This window comes from Scyliorhinus torazame, chromosome 15 (genome assembly GCF_047496885.1).
Source record: "Scyliorhinus torazame isolate Kashiwa2021f chromosome 15, sScyTor2.1, whole genome shotgun sequence".
In the NCBI taxonomy this organism is placed as follows: Eukaryota; Metazoa; Chordata; class Chondrichthyes; order Carcharhiniformes; family Scyliorhinidae; genus Scyliorhinus; species Scyliorhinus torazame.
The window spans coordinates 165473742-165498176 of NC_092721.1; the positions used below are offsets into that span (position 1 = coordinate 165473742).

The 24435-nt window shown below is 45.2% G+C and overlaps 2 protein-coding genes across 5 annotated transcripts in view; one reads left to right on the top strand and one right to left on the bottom strand.

Moving 5' to 3' along the window:
* The window catches only part of postnb (periostin, osteoblast specific factor b), a 104615-nt gene that overhangs the window by 13721 nt on the left and 66459 nt on the right, over positions 1-24435 (bottom strand). For 2 of the 4 annotated variants that reach the window (XM_072477057.1, XM_072477054.1), the window contains exons 15-19: positions 23905-23972; positions 20571-20616; positions 11577-11654; positions 9031-9111; positions 5705-5755 (exon numbers count right to left, since the gene is read on the bottom strand). In XM_072477057.1, coding sequence (XP_072333158.1) covers positions 5705-5755; positions 9031-9111; positions 11577-11654; positions 20571-20616; positions 23905-23972 — 324 coding nt within the window. The remainder of the gene's footprint in view (positions 1-5704; positions 5756-9030; positions 9112-11576; positions 11655-20570; positions 20617-23904; positions 23973-24435) is intronic. The other 2 variants (XM_072477058.1, XM_072477055.1) reach the window with 1 other exon arrangement.
* LOC140391961 (uncharacterized) lies at positions 9299-23904 on the top strand. Its single transcript, XM_072477059.1, has 2 exons — positions 9299-9472; positions 15898-23904. The coding sequence occupies exon 2, from the start codon at positions 15900-15902 to the stop codon at positions 18162-18164; it is 2265 nt and encodes a 754-aa protein (XP_072333160.1). The 5' UTR covers positions 9299-9472; positions 15898-15899; the 3' UTR covers positions 18165-23904.

The following is a 24435-nucleotide window of genomic DNA, read 5'->3' on the forward strand; positions in this document are numbered from 1 at the left end:
CCAAATAAAAATCCATAATCCATTAACCATATTGTTCAATGGTCATTGTTCAATGGTCATTTCTGCTCTTACTCCATGTAAGGCACAGCCCTCATGTATTCAGAGGAATATGTCTGGGGCTGCAATGCTACTCTTGACTGACATGAGTAATTTCCCCCTGATTTTCATAACACTCTAGTTGTGCTTCAATACAGTGGTGTACATCAGTAGAGTTCCACTGTTTCTTCACAAACTTCAGGGAATGTTTAAAAGGGCATTTTATTAAATTGCTGAAGTAACTTTGAGGTAGAATTTTGTCTTCCACCACCTGGAAATCAAGTGGGTTTGTACTCCAGGGTCTCAATGAAATACTCGGTACCTGGTTGGTGAGGGGTACGGGAATTCAGTCTGGCTAGGTCAATGTCAAGGGCCTGAAAGTAAAGTCTCCTTCAGATAGGTAGGTGGTGAGGGTGGGTGGGGGAATTCAGTGCTGTTAAAAAATCAGGGGATGCGTGATGTTGGTTGTAAGCCTCGGCGAGAGGAGGTCCAAGCACTCCACCCCTTACCGCCCACAAAGAAACTCTGGAAAAATAAAAATTAAACTTTCTGGACTTCCTCTAGCCCTTGAACCAGCTTCAGGCAGGTTTGACCTGGGGGAAATGACACCACTGCTTCTCTGCTCAGGTGAGGCCTCTAAGTGAAATCACAGATCCAACCCTGACAACATCATTGGAGCCTGAGCAACATGTGTAAAGAGGACCCTGCCAGCCCGGGGTGGTGTCCAAGCTTCCGTTAGTTAAAGTTGGTCAGACTTGGGAGGTGGCAAGTGGTGGTTCAGTTCTCCATTCCATTTTAAGTACTGCCATCCTCTACCACCCCCTCCCCCCACCCATCATTCCTACCTGGCAGAGGGAGATAAAATTGGGGATCTTGGCCGGGATTCTCCCGTACCTGGCGGGGCGGGGGGACCCAGCGGGATGGAGTGGCGGGAACCACTCCGGAGTCGGGCCGCCACAAAGGTGCGGATTTCTCCGCACCTTTAGGGGACAAGCCCACCCCTTGAGGGGCTAGGCCCGCGCCGGAGTGGTTGATGCGCCGCTGACCGGCGGGAAAGGTCCTTGGCGCCACGCCAGCCGGGCCGAAGGGACTCCGCCGGCTGGCGGACGTCCGCGCATGTACTGGAGCGTCAGCGGCTGCTGACGTCATCCCCGTGCATGCGCGGGGGGGGGGGGGGGGGGGGAGTCACTTCCACATTGGCCATCGCGGAGGCTATGGCCGAGGCGGAAGCAAAAGAGTGCCCCCACGGCACAGGCCCGCCCGCAGATCGGTGGGCCCCGATCGCGGGCCAGGCCACCGTGGGGGCACCCCCCGGGGCCAGATCGTCCCGCGCCCCTCCCAGGACCCCGGAGCCGGCCCGCGCCGCCAGTCCCGCCAGTAAGGTAGGTGGTTTGATTCAAGCCGGCGGGACTGGCATGACAGCAGCAGGACCTCAGCCCATCGCGGGCCGGAGAATCGCCGGGGGGGGGGGGGGCGGCGCCCGCCGACCGGTGCGGTGCGATTCCTGACCCGCCGAATTTTCGGTGCCGGAGAATTTGGCGGCCAGCGGGGGCGAGATTCAAGCCGCCTCCCGGTGATTCTCCGACCCGGCGGGGGGGGCCGAAGAATCCCGCCCCTTAAGTCAGGGATCTGCCCACTTAATTTAGCATTGTCGGTGTTCCACAGCAGAGTCCACCTCTACCTGGGACTGCGTCACATCAACACTGCGACGGTGCCACCACCTTCTGGGTCTTCCTGCCACTGTTTCCTGCAGTTGTGACCATTGATTAGTCAACGGGGCAGCCAAAAGGCTGGATTCACGCCCAGCTATCTCCTTCAACCTGCAGTGAGTGGGTCTTGAGGTCTGTAAAGTGCTGCACGGCAAGTGCTTCACTCGTGCCAGATTTGTGGGAATGGGAGAGGCGGGGGGGTTGATGTTGCTGGGATGTAATCCAGAACATTAATCCAAACACGTGCCATTCACGAAATATTAACTTACAGGATTTGTGCAATAAATACTTTAAAAACACACAATAAGAACATGCTTTTGGATCAACCCTCACATATCTAGCTCACAAGATATTATTCCAGCTCACTGGCAGCTTGTTCTCTGAAATGCCTTTGGATTCATGAGATTAAATTCTACAACTGGTAGTGACTGCGAACAATGTTACCAACCGCGCCACCACCCCTGATAAAACTCAACCATTGCCAGTTTATAGATCCTTTTCTTCACCCTATCTAGTCTCATCCGTAAATCTATCCTTGGAAAGAGAATTTTAGGGTATAAATGGGTGCACCTCGTGGTTATAATAAGGATTTTTACCACCAGTGTCAGTCAGGGCAAGACAATTTGTAAGCTGGTCCTGTGCTGATCAAGTTTAGAAATCATGAGCCGGAATCGGGAAACGTGAATGGGCGGAGAATCAGTTCTGACGCCGAAATCGTAGCGGGCGTCAGTTCACGCCAAATCGCATTTCTCCGGTGCCTCGACATTGGCATCAATGCGTTCTACTCCGCACGTACAATAAACACCGTTGGCATATCATTAGCAGGCCTGGCCCGGTATTCTCCAGGGCCTCTGCGGTTCTCCGCCTCTACTGGAACGAATTCCCGATGGCGAGGTTAACTTGTGCATTTAAAAATCGATGGCGGGTAAGGGAGAGAGAGAAGGTAGGACACAGAGAGGCACGACCGTAGGTTACCGGGCTGGACAATGTGGGGTTGGCTGGGAGTGGGGGGGGAGGGGGGGAATGGGTGAAACCCCCCCCCCCCATGGGTTTGGGGTGCTGTCCAGGCACGGACCGCCATTGCTGCTGGCTGCAATGCACCCATCTTGCTGCGAAACCTTCGACCACTCATCTTGGCCTTGGGCCTGCAGATCGACACCAGCCCCCACCCCACCGTCTGCCATACCACCTCACCCCCCATCCCCAACTAGCCACCACCTGCCGGCAAGGCATCACGGGGCCCACCCAAGGGCATCCCACAGTAGCCCCTACAGGGAGGCACTGGATGGGGGCCGTGGAGCATACTGTTGGCATGGGCAGCGCCATCTGAAGGTACCCCTGGCAGCAGAGGAGGGTGTCAGGGCCAGAAGCTCAGGAGCAAGAGGTGTGGAAGGGGGCATGCAGGGGCAGTGTTCGCAGTGCCAACCGAGACCACTGTGCAGTCCGGTGGACCTGATTGGGCGCAGGGGTACGCACCATGCTAACATGTCAGCCTTTCACCCTCTGCAGACAATGGACATTGGAATTCAACCAGCAATGGTGGCCTTCCTCCTATCGCCGCAGCCCTGGGGGATGCACTGCGGCTGTACGAGCTGGAGCTGCTCGAGCAGGAGGAAGCTGCAGCAGGGGAGCCTGCAATAGAGGAACAGGAGGCAGCCGCTGAAGATGGAGAGTTGGCCAACCAACAGGCTGAAGAGGAGAAGGAGCAGGAGGTGCCGCATGAGGCCCCACGTGTACCGGCAGTGCATGTCATTCGAGGACCTGCCGATCCGGACATGCCATTGAAGACTCCAGCTGAGCAGATGGACAGTGCAACATATTTGCCAGATCATAGCGCACCTGGCACCCCAGGAGAATGGAGGAGGAGACTCGCTCCCGGTGACGGTCGCCCTGAACCTTTGCATCATGGAGTCCTTCTTAATACAGTCTCAGGAACATTTACTTTATCACCCTTCCTATGTTTAAGAGAACTGTGCCCTCACATTAATGTTTTTCGTTATTTACAATTAATAAATCAACCAATTTATTGAAATTGCACTCCCAGTGCTAATTGGTAATACGTGCATCACATAAACTCTGAGTCAAGAATTTCCATTTTTCTTTGCCACTTTAGTGTTAAAACTACTGAGATTGGCAGAAGGGGGCATTCCATTTGAACTATCTGACTTCAAAGTAGTGCAGAATACTTGCCTGAACAGTTAACTCAGTGTTATTCTTGCAGGATAATCTACTTGCCTTGTGGGGGAATGAGGCAATGATCAAAGGATCTTTTTAATGTAGTTTGGAAATGCTGCTCGACAAATATTTAACAATTTAACGCCACTGTCCATATAAACAAATCTACAGAAATAAACTTCTCTCTATTAAAATGGCCATGAGGTTTACCAAGCATTCCCAAGGGTAGGAAGTCTCAGGAATGTTTAAGAATGTAGAGCCAGTAAGACATAGGAACAGAATTAGGCCATTTGGCCCATCGAGTCTGCTCTGCTATTCAATCATGGCTGATATTTTTCTCATCTCCATTCTCCTGCCTTCTCCCCATAACCCCTGATCCCCTTATTAATCAAAACCTATCTAGCTCTGGCTTAAAAGACACTCAGTGATTTGGCCTCCACAGCCTTCTGCGGCAAAGAGTTCCACAGATTCACTACCCTCTGGCTGAAGAAATTCCTCCTCATCTCTGTTTTAAAGGATCGCCCTTTAGTCTGAGATAGTGCACTTTGGTTCTAGTTGTTCCTACTAGATGAGAGGGGATCGCTTGCTAGAGGCTAAATACTCGATTTGAGGGGTGGGGCACTGGAACATCTCTTTCCCATCGCCTTAAGCAATCAAAACTAGTCCACGATGTTGAATCAATCTAAAGCCAGTTGGTGAAGTACGAAAATGGACACTAATACGTTTCTTGTTTATAGGTGTATTTAAAAAATGCAGCATCTGCTTTCAGGGACTACCCTTGCGCCCCAGCAGTCTTGCTTTATAAGTGCTCGAGGTACATAATTAAACACTGGCCAGGATTTCCTGGCCTTTCTGGGATCTTATGGTCCTGCCAATGGTGCACCCCTGCCATGGGTTTCCCGGCGGCGAGGAGTGCGTTCCAATGGGAAAGCCCAGAAGATCCGACCGCCGGCAACTGGCGAGCCTCCCTCCGCCGCTGCAGATTGCGCCACAGAGGGGGAGGAAAATCCCACCCAATATCTTCATTTGGGTATCTTAACAATATAATTAATATATATTTAACTCGGCCAACGTTGTCTACCTCATACGCTGCAGGAAAGGATGTCCCGAAGCGTGGTACATTGGCGAGACCATGCAGACGCTGCGACAACGAATGAATGGACATCGCGCAACAATCACCAGGCAGGAATGTTCCCTTCCAGTCGGGGAACACTTCAGCAGTTAAGGGCATTCAGCCTCTGATCTCCGGGTAAGCGTTCTCCAAGACGGCCTTCAGGACGCGCGACAATGCAGAATCGCCGAGCAGAAACTTATAGCCAAGTTCCGCACACATGAGTGCGGCCTCAACCGGGACCTGGGATTCATGTCGCATTACATTCATCCCCCTCCATCTGGCCTGCGAAATCCTACCAACTGTCCTGGCTTGACACAATTCACACCTCTTTAACCTGGGGTTACCCCATCTCTGGATCTGTAAAGATTTAATCACCTGCTAATGCTCGCATTCCAAGCATTGTCTGGCATCTTTGAATTTGTCTATATATTTGTTTCTGGAACATACCTGTTCATTCACCTGAGGAAGGAGCAGCGCTCCGAAAGCTAGTGACATCGAAACAAACCTGTTGGACTTTAACCTGGTGTTGTAAGACTTCGTACTGTGCTCACCCCAGTCCAACGCCGGCATCTCCACATCATAATATATATTTAACACAGGACCCCAGCCTGACTACGTTATAAAATTACAACATATCTTGGAAGTATTCTTAATAAAATAAACTACAAACCTCCTCCTTCAATAAGTTTGGTAAAGGTCTCAGCATTGCCTTCAATTGTTCCTGAATCGCCATCAAGAGAGAGAATAAGTAAATTGCATTACGTCTCTGCTGATCAAGTTTTTTTGGTCTTAGAACATTGTAAATTAACCAATATATACAATTGGGAAATTCATTTTGAATTTCACATGCTTTCTGTTTCCAATCTTGGCGCATCTATTGTTATTTTGGGCTATACTTAACAATTACCTGGATATAGGCTTGCACTGAATGATCCCTGTGCTGAGACAGGTTAGCCTGATACCCACCCAATATTGATGAACAGGCCTCGATTACACCATACCAGTGAACTGGATGCCTCCCAGCAGCTTGCCTAATGATCTGAATGTTGGTCCTTTGCATCACCTGCAGCAGCCCAAAGGTAGGTCTAGTACGAGAGGGCTAAACAACTGGGAGGGAGAAGGGCAATAGAGAGAAGGTAGAGACAGCAACCAGCAGAGGGAGAGAGGCAGCAATCACTTTTTTTGGGTAGGGATGATTGGTGGCTGACAGCAGGCATGGTTTTAAAGTTGAGCCAAGGGGAACAATCCTGCACAGTTTCAGATTCAGCTGAGTATATTTTTTAAAAACAAGCTTTTTGGTGGCAGGCTGAAGTAGTCTCTTTAAAGACAGCTGATCAGGCTGCATATACACCTTGGGTGCACCTGAAAGCTGTCGTTGGCTATGTTCAAGGCAAACCACTTGGTAAAATGGCATTAAGCAGGCTTTGGGACCCCTATTTCCTTATGCAAAGGGCCAAATGTCTGCTTTGGGCCCATGACTTGATCACCTCTTTTGAAGTCTGTCCCAGTTAGGCAGTTGGCACAAAATCCAATTCATACATTATTCATTTATAGAAGCAGGAAATGACTTTGTTGCATGCCAGATAAGTGACTGATAATATAACAATTTCTGAAATCTGTTTAATATTGTTTAAATACTAATTGCAATTAGCTTGGCAAAACTAGTACAATGCTTTTAAATAAAGTGGGTTAACATTGAAAAAAATCACTTGTTTTTTTATAGAAGTGGATCTTATCGGAACAACTTTTGTTTGCTTCTACTCTCATCAACCCATGCGGTGAATGGAATTCCTTTCCGATCTCTCGCACTCTTAATTCTGTACATTTTGCATCAGATAGATGGTTGGGGGGGGGGGGGGTGAAGAGGCTGAGGGGATGTGTGGATGGACGCTGAAGCTCCCTGTATTTTATCACAAGATATTGGCCGGTACTCTCCGACCCCGCGCCACGCCGCCGGCTCGCTGGTTCTCCAGCGCACACGGGATCGCTGCCGCACCATGATTCTCTGGGCCCCAACGGACCGAGTGGCTGCTGAGTTCAGCCGAGTCCTGCCGGTGTGGGTCACGTATGGTCCCACACGGCGGGACAGGAACTTCTGTGTGGGGGCCATCCTGGTTGGGGGGGGGGGGGGGGCGGGGGAATCAGACCCTGGGGGCGGGGGGGGCCTCCACAGTGGCATGGCCCGCGATCGAGGCCTACCGATTGGCGGGCGGGCTGGTTCTGTGGGGGCCTATGTTCCTCCGCGCTGGGCCTCTGTAGGGCTCCGCTATATTGCCCCGGGGCCGGCGCGGAGACGGGAACCCACGCACATGCGTGGAATCACGCCGGCCGTGTCGTGCATGCGGGAACTCACGCCGGCCGTAGCACGCATGCGCGAACTCGCGCCAGCCGTGCCGTGCCGGCTGGAGCTGCGGGGACCACTCCGGCGCCGACCTAGCCCCCTAGGAAGGGGAGCATACCGGATGATGGAAGACCGTTGACGCCGGAGTGGTTTGCGCCGCTTTTCACGCCGGCGTCAGAACTTGGCCGAGGGATTGGAGAATCCTGGCCATCATATCCCACCTCACATGAACACTGAATCTGGTAGCCTCTCAGATTTTAAGATAGTCACGTGGCAAATTGTGAATGGTTGGGTGGTACAGGGACCTGCTGACTACATAATGACATTATTCCCAGTGCTAAACCTGTGTGAGTGGGGTGGGGGGGGGGGGCAAGAAAAATATCATTGTTTCTCTGACTCCACAGCAGTCTTGAAGATCATTGTTGGCCCCTTCCCATAAACTATGGTACGAAGTCTTACAACACCAGGTTAAAGTCCAACAGGTTTGTTTCGATGTCACCGTTGGACTTTAACCTGGTGTTGTAAGACTCCGTACTGTGCTCACCCCAGTCCAACGCCGGCATCTCCACATCATAAACTATGGGTCACAGCTGCAGCAACCCATAATTGTGTCTGCTTCATTGGTGAACTACCTGGGGATGAGCAGAAGGGGATCTGTGGTTCAAGTGTCCAATTTAAATAAGCCTGAGGCTCAAATCAATCAGACTTTAGGCTTACATGCTGCAGTCCATGGATTATTCCCTGCATCCAGTTTTCACTGATAGACCAGTGCTCTGCAATTTCTGCCCTGCCAATGGATAATGGTACTCACCATTATCTTCCCTAAAGATCTTCAAACACCAAGTAGCAATATTGCTACTCCAAAGCCCCTAATTTAAGTGTACTATTATTGTTTCCAGTCCCGCTACTGCTGAATTCAAATTCATCCTCTGTCTCCACTTTATCCAGTCCTGTGGTTTAAAAGTTCCCTCCTTTTCCCAGTCTCTGCCACTTCCATTTGTTCAATGTTCAGTCCTTTCCACCTTGGCTAAATGTCCTCTTCACTTTAATCCTTGCTAATGTGCAGCCACTGTCCTTGTACTGGTCCGTGCTGCTCCCTTTGCCCAACCTCCCTCAAGCATCTTGCAGGGTTTGATTCCCCCGTTCACCTCATTCTGGTGTATGTAGTGAGTTCTTTCTCTCTCGGCTGCCCCACCAACCTGATGTTCCAGTTTCCCCTACTGACCTAAGCACTATCACCTCCGCCTTAGTCTCAGTCTCACTCCACCTAACATCCCATTGACCATAGCTCTTCTAATCCCTCCTCTTCACACCTCATAGAATTTGCAGCTGATCACACTCAACTTTGTCCCGAGCAGACCTGTTGGACAGACGTTTGAGTCTGCTTCTGTTCTGCATCCTCTTAGCCTCTTCATCGGTTCTGCAATAGCCATCAATCCCCCTCTACCTTTCTAGCACTGTTAGTGATTCACTAATTCACAATTTACTTTTTAAATTGAGGCGTGCCCTATCAGATATATATGCATGAATGTGTGTATGAAATACATTTTAAGAACTGCTGTCTGATTATTTTATTATATTCACTCATGAAAATTGTTTATGAGGATGGCACACAGCTAGATAAAAATTATCACGATAAATTATGAAGAACTCACCGCTTTGAATGACCTTTCCTCTAATTACTTTTATTTCTGGTTTGGTTGTAACAATTCTTGTAATTTCTGTGACCTTAGTTTCTGAGAAGCAAAGATATTTGTGGTGTTATTTAACTGGAATTCACTCCTTCAGATACAAGCTTAGTGAACATAGAAAACCTTGAAAATGATACGTAGATGAAGGCTATCCTTTGGTGAACTGAGTTTAACTTCAAATTGAAACTTCCTTACACAACGCAATATTGTCATTCATGCATTTGTATCAAACTCCTTGAGCTCCTGCTTTATAAGCAAACGTTACCTCATTTAAAATAATTTTACTGGTGTCATCATCAGGAAAACCAGTCTCTCTGTGGGTCTCAATCCTCTACCTATGCAGAGGTGCAACTAGGTGCAGATTTGCAGATTTACTTGATTTTCCAATCCTGAAAGATCAACTGAGGTAAGGAAAACTGGAAACTCACTTTATTTTCAATCATTTTAGTTTTTAAAAACATGCAGTTTGGTTGCAATCTTGTGCTTATCAGGACAGGATTCCAAATTACAGTCGGGCTCAATTGTAACAAATTAAATGGACATCAAAATGGAATCTGCCTTTTATATCTGCCTTCTAAGTGGAATCTGTGTGATGCTGTGAGGCACAGCTGCCTCACAGCACCAGGGACATGGGTTAAATTCCGGCCTTGGGTGACAGTGTGGAGTTTGCACATTCTCAGTGTCTGCGTGCGTTTCCTCCGTGTGCGCCGGTTTCCTTCCACAGTCCAAAGATGTGCAGGTGGATTGGCCATGCTAAATTGCCCCTTAGTGTCCAAAGATGTGTGGGTTACGTTAGGGGGTGATTGGGCCTGGGTCGGGTGCTTTTTCAGAGGGATGGTGCAGACTCGATTGGCCAAATGGTCTCCTTCTGCACTGTAGGGATTCTATGATTCCATTCTATGATTCTGTACTGCCAACTGAACAGTGACAGAATATTAGTTTGATATGAATGCTTTCCTTCCCACTAGGTAAAGCAGGAGGTGGAAGAAAAGTAAGACTTTATCCCCTGATCCTACTCCTCATCATGACTACAGGACAGCATTTGTTACTATACCAATGTAACATCGCTAATTGCTCATTTATATCTAGGTAGCTCAAGTATATAGGAATTATATTCAGCAGCATGTTACAGCTGAGCGTAAAGTGGCAGAAAGTACATTCATTTAGGAGCGGGATCTTCTGCACCCAATCCGTGCAGGTGCTGAGTTTGTGGGACCTTTATTGAGGTGTCCCAATCCCCCTCCAATCACTGGGCCAGGCACTTACTTACCTGAAGGCCAGTCTTCATTTTGGTGAGTGAGTCACCTTTTAATATATGATGAGGTCCGAGGATCAATTTCCATTGATTCTCATCCCTCTTGGTTCGGTCTCAGGCTGGTTTTCCAGTGTTGTTTCTACCCCGATGGAGCCAAAACAATGATGATCTCATCAGACATAATTTCCAATTGTTTCCAGACCGTCATTCATATAAATCTGGAACTGCTGATTTTGCAATGCTACATGGCCCTTGAAGCTGCTGCAGCAAATTTCCTTAACTTCAGCGATGAGGTGTAATGTGCTGGTGCAAATCCAGGTTGGAGGATGCTGAAGTTATATTGACCTGACACCTGGAAATACATCAGGGCCAACACTGACTACAATGGGTGAGGGACAAGATCAGATTCCCTTTGTCCCAGTTCCATCACTGTCGATGCTGGCAATAAAAGTATCTTATTGTTTGCAATGCCATTCAGATTTATATAAAAATACTTCTCAAACATTTTTTAAAACATTTTGATATTGCGAAGTGTCCATGTCATTGAAAATGTACCTTTTCTCACTGGGTTAACATTGGCACAGATCATTTTACAAGTTCACATTCCCAGCACAAGTCGGTATCTGCTGCGTGCAAATATTAAACATTCAAGTACATGCTCCTCACGATTTTAAATCCGTTAATCATTCCTTAGGCTTGGGCAGTCAAGAACTGGGGGATCAATACTGTAACATTGTTATTGTGAGTAGAAATATATAGGTTAGGGGTTATTGAGGAATGTGATGCCATGACACAGGGCGGTCGCGGACATGGCATCTTTGAAATGCAGATGTGGAAAAACATTTGAAGCAGTGGAAGATACAGGGCTATGGGGAAAGTGCAGGGGCAGTGGAACTAGTTTTGGATTGCTCCATCATAGAGCAGGCACAGACACTGAATCTCCTTCAGTGCTGGAAACGTCTATCGTCCCATTTCTAGCAGGTGATCCTCAGATCGCTGCCAAGATATATGACTTTCTGTACAGTAAAAGATCTAATCAGTGCACTATTTGCCATTCAGTTGCACCACAAATATCCAACGGTGCTTTATAAGCATTAGTTAAAAAGGAAAAGTCATTCAGTATCTCACACTTCCACAAAGCCCGGTTCCCATTGGCTTCAAGGGAGAAGAGTAAAATGAGGAAAGATTAGAGAAACAACAGTTAGGTTAAAAAAAAAAGTTGTTGCAAATACAGTGCATGTGAATGTGTATCTACCATATGGAATCACTCGAGTAATGGTTGTTCCAATCTCTCTGGTAATGTTTGGCTGAGAAATGACCTTGATAATACGAGCTGAAAATGCAAGGACAATATGATTTAAAGGCAGGTACCCTCAAGCTATAATACATTAATCGATCATCACTTCCTCCAGGTTCATGACAATTTGTCATCTACATCATACTCCCATGGCCATGGAGAGACTGCTGTAAAATAATTAAAATACAACAAATTTTGTGATGATACACATCTGACTCTGCAATTAAATGGCTTGTAAGATGGAGTCTGTTGTTACGCGGAAGTCTCGGTCGAAAATAAATTCTAAATAAATGGTCATTATTGGATACTCCTCTTTTGTCACATTAATTACTGACTTAAGCTGATTAACCTTGCACAGCAGTTCTGCATTAGGGTTTCAGTGGACACTTAGTTAAGTAATTATGTGAGATAAATGTCAATAAATAGTTATCAGAACCAAGCAGGCCACTGACGCTCCAAATTCTGGTGGCTTGCCCCACTCAGTCATCTTCTATTGTTCTCCATTCTGATTTGTTATGCAACCCTTTTGTCTACATAACTTTTCCCACCAAGGTATGATCACTTCTATCACCTTTGGTCGCTCACATCAATCTTCGGCCATCGGAGACCACATGCTGTGGTCAACTCAAATAATTATCTTCTTTCCACCATGTGTTCCAAAATATTTTTTAAATTGCCCGTCGTTTTGGCGTGTCTACCCTTCAGTATATTTTAGCATTGCTCATTCTCCTTACTCCTAACTGATACATCTTCAATCTTCCATGGTCTGTCAAAAGAAATCCCTCCCCAGGGTCATTTATTTCTTCAATATTTTGTAACATCTTATTACGATTCCAGTTGGTGTTATAACTGGGCGGGAAGATCCCAGAATGGGATAGCGAGGCATCTGGATGGAAATTGTCCCATTGGGCAGACGCAGCATGGGTTCATAAAGGGCAGGTCATGCCTAACTAATTTAGTGGAATTTTTTGAGGTCATTAACAGTGCGGTAGATAACAGGGAGCCAATGGATGTGGTATATCTGGATTTCCAGAAAGCCTTTGACAAGGTGCCACACAAAAGGTTGTTGCATAAGATAAAGATGCATGGCATTAAGGGGAAAGTAGTAGCATGGATAGAGGATTGGTTAATTAATAGAAAGCAAAGAGTGGGGATTAATGGGTGCTTCTCTGGTTGGCAATCAGTAGCTAGTGGTGTCCCTCAGGGATCAGTGTTGGGCCCACAACTGTTCACAATTTACAAAGATGATTTGGAGTTGGGGACCAAGGGCAATGTGTCCAAGTTTGCAGACGACACTAAGATAAGTGGTAAAGCAAAACGTGCAGAGGATACTGGAAGTCTGCAGAGGGATTTGGATAGGCTAAGTGAATGGGCTAGGGTCTGGCAGATGGAATACAATGTTGACAAATGTGAGGTTACCCATTTTGGTAGGAATAACAGCAAAAGGGATTATTATTTAAATGATAAAATATTAAAACATGCTGCTGTGCAGAGAGACCTGGGTGTGCTAGTGCATGAGTCGCAAAAAGTTGGTTTACAGGTGATTAAGAAGGCAAATGGAATTTTGTCCTTCATTGCTCGAGGGATGGAGTTTAAGATTAGGGAGGTTATGCTGTAATTGTATAAGGTGTTAGTGAGGCCACACCTGGAGTATTGTGTTCAGTTTTGGTCTCCTTACCTGAGAAAGGACATACTGGCGCTTGAGGGTGTGCAGAGGAGATTCACTAGGTTAATCCCAGAGCTGAAGAGGTTGGATTACGAGGAGAGGTTGAGTAGACTGGGATTGTACTCGTTGGAATTTAGAAGGATGAGGGGGGATCTTATAGAAACATATAAGATTATGAAGGGAATAGATAGGATATATGCGGGCAGGTTGTTTCCACTGGCGGGTGAAAGCAGAACTAGTGGGCATAGCCTCAAAATAAGGGGAAGTAGATTTAGGACTGAGTTTAGGAGGAACTTCTTCACCCAAAGGGTTGTGAATCTATGGAATTCCTTGCCCAGTGAAGCAGTAGAGGCTCCTTCATTAAATGTTTTTAAGATAAAGATAGATAGTTTTTTGAAGAATAAAGGGATTAAGGGTTATGGTGTTCGGGCCGGAAAGTGGAGCTGAGTCCACAAAAGATCAGCCATGATCTCACTGAATGGTGGAGCAGGCTCGAGGGGCCAGATGGCCTACTCCTGCTCCTAGTTCTTATGTTCTTATAATGGAACCCTCGCTCAAAAGACTAACTTTTACTTTTTTGAAAATGAAACATGGAGGAACAGAGTCACAGGACCGCTAATTAGTTTTAACAAGAATAAAAAGATTTATGAAACATGAAAAAAATTGGATGATACAATGCACCTTTACTCCCCTTAGCTTAACAATTACACACAGGTTTTAGGGTTAATACAGATTACAAAGTACATCTTACACTACAATGGTCTCATTACCACACAGTCCTTTTTAAGCACACAAGCTGATGTGTCTGAACACACGTCTGTGGGTTGCTCCTCAACTTCCCCCTGATGGCTCTTGAGCCACCTAGTCTCACTGAACTCTGGCATCCATACAATGTTTGCAACACACAAAAGGGAAGACTTTTACCTTCTTTCACCATGGATAGAGAGGATGGGCAGGCACTCTTTCCCAGGGTCGAGGGGTCAGTCACCAAAGGGCATAGGTTTAAGGTCCTTGGGGCAACGTTTAGAGGAGATGTGCGAGGCAGGTTTTCTTTACACAGAAGGTGGTGGAGTGCTTGGAACGCGTTGCCAGGGGAGGTTGTGGAAGCAGATACATTAATGGCGTTCAAAAGGCATCTTGACAAACACATGGAAAGGATGGGTATAGACAGATACGGCACAAGGAAGTGTTGAGGGTTTTGGCAAAGGTTGGTATCGTGGCTGGTGCAGGCTTGGATGGCCAAAAGGCCTGTTCCTGTGCTGTATTGTTCTTTGTTCTTTCTTTCAAAAGTCACACTTTCAAATCTTCTTTTAAATTATGCTTACCCTCCGCTGCTTCCATCAAGGTTTCACTTTCAGATTTTACACCTCTCCCTTCCGGTTTCCTTAGTATTAACGGCTTTTACACAAACTCAGAGGTCCAGCCACTGATTTCACTAATTTTCTTCAAATAATTTCTCCCAAACTGCAACAAATGCGTACAAACCTGAGCCCTACTGCAGATATCTTTCTGGCCTCTCACGATCCAATACCTTTTCAATTCTTTGTGACGTTACTGAACAGTAATTTGCTCTGGCTCCTAGTTTCCACTGTACTCCACACTTCTTGGAAAACTTCTCTTCATTTCTCTAATTTTGTTAACATGTCAGGTACATGTATGTAGATGGCAGAGTGGCAACCTTGGAGGAACTAACAGAGAAGTTCCAACTCCTGAAAGGGAGCGAGCTTCAATACCTTCAGATAAGAGACTTCCTCCGCAAGGAGGCTCCATCATTCCTCCGGTCACCCAGGCACCACCTGCTAGACAGACTGATATCACAGGTCGAGTTAGAGGAGGGAAAGCATGCAGACATATACGGATGACTACTTGAAGAGGTAAGGGCTCCATTGGGAGAAACGAGAGAGCGAGGTGGGAGTAAGAATTAGGCCTCGAGCTAAGGGGAGGACTCTGGAACAAGATCTTGCATAGAGTAAACTGCACCACATCATTAGCAAGGCTGAGCTTGATGCAACGGAAGGTGGTGCACAGGGCACATATGACCAGGACACGCATGAACAGGTACTTCTCGGTGTAAGAAGACAGCCATGAGTGATGTCAAAGGTGTCCGGCCAACCACATCCACATGCTCTGGTCATGCCCAAGATTGATCCTATGTCGACAAGTTAAGTAGACCGGGCATATGCCCTCTGAAGTATAGAAGGATGAAAGAAAGTGGTCTTGTTGAAACAGATAAAGTTTCTGAGGGGGGGATTGACAAAGGTTGATGCTGTGAAGTTCTTTCCTCTGGCTGGAGAATCTAGAACTAATAGGCACAATCTCAGGATAAGGGGCTGCTCATTTAAGACTGAGATTAGGAGGAATTAGGCAGTTGTGAACTTTTGGAATTGTCTCCGCCAGAGGGTTATGGACCCTCACTCAATGAGTATATTGAAAGCTGAGATAGTTAGTTAGATGTTTGGATTCCAGGGGATCAAAGTTGCTTCGGATAGGGAAGTGGGATTGAAGTTGAGAGCAGCCAGAATCCTATTGGATGACAGATCAGTTCCAATTTCTTACGTTTTAATGTGCTCACACTGATAAATAACCAGACACTGTTTTTTGATCACTTCCCAGGGATGACGAGAATTATTTGGTGGATGCGTATGATCATTGAACTGGGCGTGCTTCATGTGTGCCACTCAGCGGTGATTAAGGGTTGGTGCCAGCATGGTCCTCAAGATGAATGGTACAAATATAATCAGTCGAGAGAGGAAGAAAAAGTGAAAGAAATCACAGAACGGCTGAGTCGAAGGTGGAACTGCCATTGGGAGGTGGTAAGCCCTGGTTACATGGAAGGGGTGTTGTACAGGAATCGAACTATTGGTGCACGTGTGGAAGAAGGGAAGGGGCTTCAGGTAAAATGCATCTGCAACGGGAATGGATCAGCGGTGGGGATCCAGTGGCAGTGGTTTCAAGACCAATTTGGCATGTTTGCCCCTTCAATAGGGGATGTTGGGGTGCCATATAAAGGAAAAATATCCCAACAACGCAACGGAAAGAATGGCCTGATACTAATTCAAACATTAAACTGGCCTCAGTTCTGGGAGAGGCACAGTGGTAATGTCCGTTGTGAACCGAGTGATGACACTGCCTATGCCAGCTCTCTTGTTAGGTTAGAGGCAATCAGGAAACCAGTTAAAAGTGCTGCCAGCAGTCTGGCTGTCCCTTGTCCAATGTTACTCCCTAATCCGCAAACAAATGGGTTGGAAGTGCTGGAATCAGGAGAATTTTTATATAATGATGTGCGCTTTGAAATTGTTCCAGTTGTTTTGAATTTAACCACTCTGCATATGCCAGACGGATTGTGCCACAGTAGCTATCTGAATTTGTTTCACCTTATGCTGAAGGAAGTGGTAGGGGACTCGCAGGCGAGGAACCAAAGGACAGATTGGCAGAGCCCTGATCCAGATATGGATGAAGGGTTGAAGACCTCACGGAAACGAAGAGGCCTGGCGGAATGGGTCGGGATAGGAGCGACCGCAGGTGTAGCTGGCCTGAATCGTATCGATGTCGAATCTATGTGGGAACACGACGAAGTCATGCGGAGGCAACTGAAGGGGCTTCTGACGAAATTAAATGACCAAAGCGGGGACCTAATCCACGAACAGGGTAAAACTCTGTTATCCACCCAAGAAATCGCGACGGCTATGCAGTCCATCGCCAGTAAGGTCAATGAGATCATTGGGGAAAAGAATCAGGAGTTTGCACAGCAGAACATCTCCAAAGCAGTCACCTGTAGTATGTATGGAAACTTTGTGCTTACTTTGCTGCAAAAGGGATTATCTGACCTCGAATCTAATCGCATCCCCGCTTTTGTCAAGAATCACCACTTGGCCATGTGGTTAGGGGCCAATAAGACAGAAGAAGAATATAAACGCATCAGGCGGCATGGCTTGGCCTTCTTCGCCCCTCGGGCCCACTCTCAGGGTACTGACGGCCAGGTCCCAGTGATATTGGCAGTCCCAATTGTCGTGAGCTCCGCAGCCCTGCCTGTGCGATTGTATAAGGTAGAATCCATAGGAGTCATTGAACTTTCCAATGACAATGCCATCTTTAAGGAATTCAGGGATCATCCTCGATGGTTGATTAACAAAAAGGGAACGTGGTTAGCCCCAGACTTAGAGTGTTGCCGACAAGTTGGAAACGAGTGGGTGTGCAGGTGTGACGTGTACCAACATACCACACCCGCATGCGGGTTCACACTGGATGAGCATTCTCCAAACTGCACCGTGTCTCTCAGTCAATGGAGTCCTGGGCAGGCAAGGACTGCCTATGTGGGCAGGGGAAAGTATTGTGTTACAACCAGTGCCTCACACCTCCATCATGGGGAAACCTTGTGCCCGATTAATACCCCGATGTTTTGTCTCTCCCCGGTTGAACCAGTCAAAGTTGGAGGTAAAATGTTATTACCAGTTCACCTGCACAATGTTACAGAAATACAGTTGGAGCTGCCTCTTCAGGAGGAAGCTCTGAAGTCCGTGGTCCATTTTGGGCACCCAATTCCCCCTCTGTCTATCAGTCTGAAGTCAATCCTTCAGCGCACAGCTACCTCGCAAGAACATTTGGTTCGAATGCAACAGGATAATAAAGACATCGAGAAAGGAATCAAAACTTTAGGAGACCACAAATGGTGGGATGTGGTATATAATGTGGGGCAATCTGTCTGGGCTCGTATGGCCTCTTATGCTTTCTTAATTGTTCAATTTGTGTTGACCATTACAGTCATTATAACTTTGATACGTTTGCGCAGCATTTGTCAACGGTTGGAGAATCAGTTACACGACCGGCAGGCTCTGCCTGTTTATATGGGCCTCTTGGAAGGTCCTCGTGAGTCTGTATAGCTCCCATGAAATTAGCAAAATCCACAAAACTATCAGTAAATACATTGGTACGGTGTAATTTTCAAGTTTGTAAACTCAAGGTGAACAACCTAGGAGGAATGTGATTGGAAAGAAAAGGAGGGACGATGACAAGGCTGATTATGAGAGAATGCCAGAATTTACTTGAGTTAACTATCCCATCAAGGTTAATCAAACCTTGAGGACATTGCCCAATTCCACTGTGCTAATATTGGAAAGTAGTTCGATCAATGGGAAAATAAGAACAGTCACTCAGGTCAGCAATAGTATCAGATTTTAGTATCAGATTGGTTAGAACAATAGAGACACTGCAGCTAGCATATGGTCTATTAATTTGGAATGGTCCAATTAGTATCAGAATGTAAACCCGTGAAATCGATTAACAGTTCAACCATTAACATGGTCATTGTGTCACAATCTGGCAGTTTTGTGAGAAGGAACCTCACCTCAATGTAAAATCTGTATGAATTATATACCATTTATCATTTCCATTAAACAGGAAGGTCCTTTAAAGATACCCTGGAAGGTATTTTGGCCAACTGATAGATGCGTAAAATGGGATACATAAGAATGGGTAGCAGCCAGATGTTGTTAGAGCTCATGGGACAGTCAGAAGTCCAACACCTGCAGAGGTCAGTCTTGATCACCTTGAGTATGCAGGAAACCAGTTTGTATCAGTCTATTGTATAACAATAATGATTATATCCTATTGTTGACTGAGGAATCAACTTGCATTTGGACAACACACTCGAGCCTGAATCACAAGGAAATAATTATTCAATTGAGAGCTCTCTGAACAGGCTTCACTTGTGCCTTTAGCACATTCGGGTTTAGATTGTGACTATTCAGCTTGTCATTTTAGTAAATCTGCATCAAAGAGATAATCAGCTCAGTTCGAGTTCCTCCACAGTGTCCTTTATTCACAGCTAATTGATTAATTTTTAAGTCGTCCATTTGGTGAACTCTAGTTGGTTTTTGGCTTTGCTTCCATTGCTAGTGAGTGTGTTAATTGCAAATTGTTTTTGCCTACAATATTTTCGACATCTTCCATGGCTATTTCCCATGCCAATGGCATGCTAGCACAAGACATTCCCAATTTACAAACAATCATAAGCAGAATATATGCAACCAAGCAGCTCGGTATAACCCCTCCAGCAATTTGTAACAAAAAACTGTTCTTTTCCCCTCCCTTCAACTGTTTCCCTGGGTGTATAGGCCTGTAGAGGTTATCGTCATATTGATTTGCATCAACGTTTCATCATGGCTTTTAAATTGTTTCTCAAATCATTCTTTAGCAATCATTTATTAAACTCTCTGGGGAATTCAACCTGGCTCTCCAGCAAGTGATCCATTTAACCATTAAACCCCAACTTCTTGCCAATCTTTGGAGACCATCCCTGTGACATGGGGATTTAAAACCAAGGGAAAACAGACCACTGTTAAACTCAAGACTATGGTCCACATTACACTCAAACGCACAAGTGACAACATACTCTGTAATTACCAACCTTGCAGGGATACATTTCCAAAACAGGAAAAATCATAGAGAAATTAGAAGTTTCTGAATAAGACTCACGGGCCAAGATTCTCCTCCTAGTAGTGAGGCAGCGTCATGAGGAATGTCCAGAAATTGGCATCCTGGGTAGGTCAAGGACTACATAATAAGCGAAGTGGGATGAGATTTGATGAAGAGGAAGCTGCAACAAGGCCCTTTCCCTTTCCAGGATTTTCCACCACCTACCCCATGGCAGCCTCAGGAAGCAGCGAGAGCAGAATTAATTTGGAGGAAAATCATCTGAGGGGAGCCTGGGTCTGTTGTCTACAACAATAATACCACTCCCGATCTTCTGCTGCCCCTCGCAACACTCCCAACTTCTGCCTTCATTCATTGGGCAGGGAATGAAAGATCAGCAGCATCCCAATAGGGGTGCGATTTTGAGGTAGCAGCAGTCTCAATGCTGGCATTTTATTTTATTATGTGCCATGGCCCTGCCTGATTTTGGGTCTGATTACGGAGGGGAATCTTGAGTAACTCCTGAAGAATTCTGTAAGGAAGGTACGGAGACTTGCATTTGGCAGTCCAGTCACAGATTTATTGGGATTGAAAACATTCTGGGTTTCACACATTCCAGCTTGAAATTAGGCAAGTCCTGATAACCAGGACAAATGCATATTTCAACAGCAGATCTCAAATGTGACGTCTCCACCCTTTGATCCTTTCTGTTTTATCATGTTGCTTTCCCTTTTTCTGTTTTATTCTACCGAACATCTTTTTCATATTTCAAACCATGAAGTTTGAATTTCAATAAAAAATAAATGTTTTATCGCAAAAAGCATCAACTACAATTTCAAACTTTCAAAAATAATGCTAATAGTTAAAGAACTTACTGATGATGGGCAGTCTGATTTCTTTGTAGGTGTAACCCGGGATGAACTAGCCAAAGAGAACAAATAAAAAAAGATATTTGATCATTATTGTTTTATAATACCTCATTCAATCTTCTTCCTTATAATAAATTCCAGAGGGCTAACATTACACGGACTAAACAGCAAACTCCTGCGTGTTAATGTCGCCCAACCAGTATGTCAATGTAAGTCTGCAAACAATGAAACCACAAAGCTTTGTTCCACAGTCTAACTTTTTACCTGGATTCATCTCAGTGGGATATCACAACTGATTGCCCATGTTAGGCAAACTGAGATCAAAATTTATCAAAAGTATATTCACAGTCACACGAAACTGAACTAAAATGAAATGCACCCTGTGTGGTGTAATCATTCACCTCTCCTTTCAACCATGTTGAATATTAACACTTGCATTAGGAATCATTTTGGCTGTTCAAGAACATACAGCATTGGATAAGGCAAAATAAAAGAAAGCTCTCATCAGGTGTCATGAATTCAGTGCTGCAGGAAGCCTCGAGGGATGTAGAAATTGCAGAGGTGAAATGAAAAAGGAAATTAGGACAGCAAAGAGAGAACATGAAAATATATTGGGAAGTAATCTCCAGCAAAACCCAAAGTTGTTTTATAATATCTAAAGAGCAAGAGGATAACTAAGAAAAAAGTAGGTCCAAGTAGAGATCACAAAGGTAAATTATGTATGGCGGCACAAGGTATGGTTTTCAATGAACACTTTGTGAATGTTTTCACAAAATACAGAGAGAGATGAAGCAGACTTTGTAGTTAAGGAGGAGGGCGGGGGGTGTGACATATTGGATGGAATAAGCAGAGCGAGGGAGGAAATAGTAAGATGCTTTTGCATCTTTGAAAGTGGAACCGGACTCAGATGAAATGTATCCCAGGCTGCTAAGGGAGACAAGGGAAGAAAGAATGGAGGCTCTGATCATTTTTTCTCCCCGATGCTCTCTGGCTCCAGGGATGGTGCCAGAGGACTGGAGGTCAATTAAGATTGTACCATTGTTTCAAAAAGGAAGGCAGCCTGGGTCATTAAAGGCCAGTCAGAACTTTAATGATTGGCAAATTACTGGAAAAAACTATCAGGAAAGGTGTAAATTGACATTGAGAGAGACACACATTAATCAAAGATTTTCAGCATGGATTTGCCAATGGAAGGTCATAATCTGACCAACTTGATGGAATTTTTTGAAGAAGTAACAAGGATGGTCAATAAGATTAGTGTGCTTTGATGTAGTCAAAATGGATTTTAGCAAGGATTTTGAGATGATCCCAGAGTTCTCAGTAAATCACAAGCTCATGGGATCCATGGAAAAGCAACATGTTGGATCCAAAATTGGCTCTGCAATAGGACGTAATGTGTGTGGTCAACTAGTGTTTTTTGTGACTGGAAGATTGTTTCCAAAGGGCATCCATAAAATCTATAGAATCCCTACAGTGTATTAGGAGACTATTCAGCCCACCGAGCCTGCACCAACCCTCCAAAAGAGCACTCTACCTAGGCCCACTTCCCCACCCTATCCCCATAACCATGCGCATTGATCATGGTCAATCCATCTAACCTGCACAACTTTGGACACAAAGGGGCAATTTAGCATGACCAATCCACCTAACCTGCTCATCTTTGGACTGTGGGAGGAAACTCACGCAGACACGGGAATTACATGCAAACGCCACACAGACAGTCATCCAAGGCCGGAATTGAACCCAGGTCCATGGCGCTGTGAGACAGCAGTGCTAATACTGTGCCATAGATCCGAAGGGCTCCCTACTGGGTCACTTTTTGTTCAGCATATATAAATGGTTTCGACTAAAATATAAGGAGCATGATTAAGACGTTTTCACAATTATAAAGATTTTCTGTGTATTTGACAGTAAAGAGCAAGCTGTACACTGCAGGAAGTTATCGATGGACTGGTTAGGTGGACAGGAATGTGGTAAATGGGATTAAATCCAGAGAAGTGTGAAAGGCAAGGGAATACACAAATGGGAGGATTCTGATAAAAGTGTAGAGGATCTGAGGAATGCATATCAACAGATCTTTGAAGATAGGAGAACAAGGAGATAAGATGGTCAAGAACACATACAGGATGTATTCCATTATTGGCTGATGGCTATAGTATAAAAGCAGGGAGGTTGCATGAGAACTGTATAAATTACGAGTTAAATGCAGAAAATGCTCTGGATTTTGCAGGTTTAGTGAAAATGACAGCAACTTCTGTAAAACTTGAAAATCCGTGGATTGTGGTCAAATGATTCTACACTTCTCCATAGGGTGAGGTTTTGAAGTGCCCCCAGAGTGCAATCAATTAGAAATCACTGAACTGATGAGAACATATCCTTTTCTGCTATTAATCTTGTTGCAAAGACCCTTGAAAAGGTTATGCTTTACTGAATGAAGTCTAACCTGTTTTTTAACAGACTATGAATTCAGAATTGCTATTGAACATCCTCACTGATCCTGAAAAGCTTATTTATATGTGGAAAAAACATTTTAAAAAAATAATATTTTTTACTTTTTTTAATGACATTTTAGCTTCTACCTTAAACCATGTGCATGTGCCAATCTTTTTTCTGCTCTCTGTAAAATCATATTAAAAAGTGAGGAATAAGTGAGGCCTTTTAATGTCCTGGTTTGCTGTTCATGAGAATACTCCAATATGATTGGCTGCTTAACCTGCTTGTTGCCTGGAGATCTCTCCAACTTGTGCCAATCAAAAGGGGAATCTACACCATAGCGATCTCTCGCTCTTTGTGGGCAGCTTCCTTCAAGGCTAGCTGCAAATACTGTCACTTTGCCACTACCAGTAAAATCCAGCTCATTGTGTTATGTTAAAATGTACACATATCATGGGTGTTGCAGAAATACATTTGATATCACAAATTTGGAACCTCATTAAAACATAAATTAAAGTAAAAATATATTTTAAGTATATCATGTGAAGGGATTTTTTTGTTAGCATACAGATATGTGGGGTGGTGATTCATTCACGCCGCGGGATTCTCCCCGAGCACCAAATTCTCCCTTCTCGCTGGCAGCGGTAGTGGGGCAGACTCACAACGAAGAATCCTGGCCATGGTCACCGTATGGCCAATACCTTCACCAAAGGAAAGGAGCTATAACACACTTGTGACTTTGCTGCTCACAATTTAACTGTAACGCTGTTGCTTGTATCTCACTGCTGATTGTTGTATATTATTTATTTACACATTATTTATTATTATTAATGCAAAATGTTATGTAATACATAATGCTTGGCTCAATTTTTTTTGATGCTCCAACTTTAGATTAAAAGAAACTTACCTTAAACTGAATGTACTTGATTATCTTTGTAAGAATTCTATACAGGTAGTCACTTCCTACAGGAAGATCTGTGGAAGTAGAGTCAAGATTTAAAGTCATGACCTTACTATTTATAGACCTTCATGATTGCAACACTTTAATAATCAGTTATCCTCCTCCTTAACATCACTGTGGGTGTATCTACATCTCAGGAACTACAGTGGTTCAAGAAGGTGGGTCACCATTACCTTCCCGAGGGCAACTAGGGATGGGCAATAAATGGTGTCCTAGCCAGCGATTCCCACATCCCATAAATGATTTTTACATAAAATTAATAATGAAGTCAAAAAGCGACATTCATAATTGGTTATGAAACGATAATGCTAAATAATATCAAACAATAATGTCCATTCATGTCACCCTTAAGTTTACAGTTTGCCGACAGTGGAGAAAAATACTGGGGCAGCACGGTAGCACAGTGGTTGGCACTGATGAGCTCCAGGGTCCCAGGTTCGATTCCCGGCTTGGCTCACTGTCTGTGCAGAGTCTGCA

Excerpts from the sequence above, each read along its gene's own strand:
- LOC140391961 (XM_072477059.1), top strand. The coding sequence starts at position 15,900 with ATGACGAGAATTATTTGGTGGATGCGTATGATCATTGAACTGGGCGTG.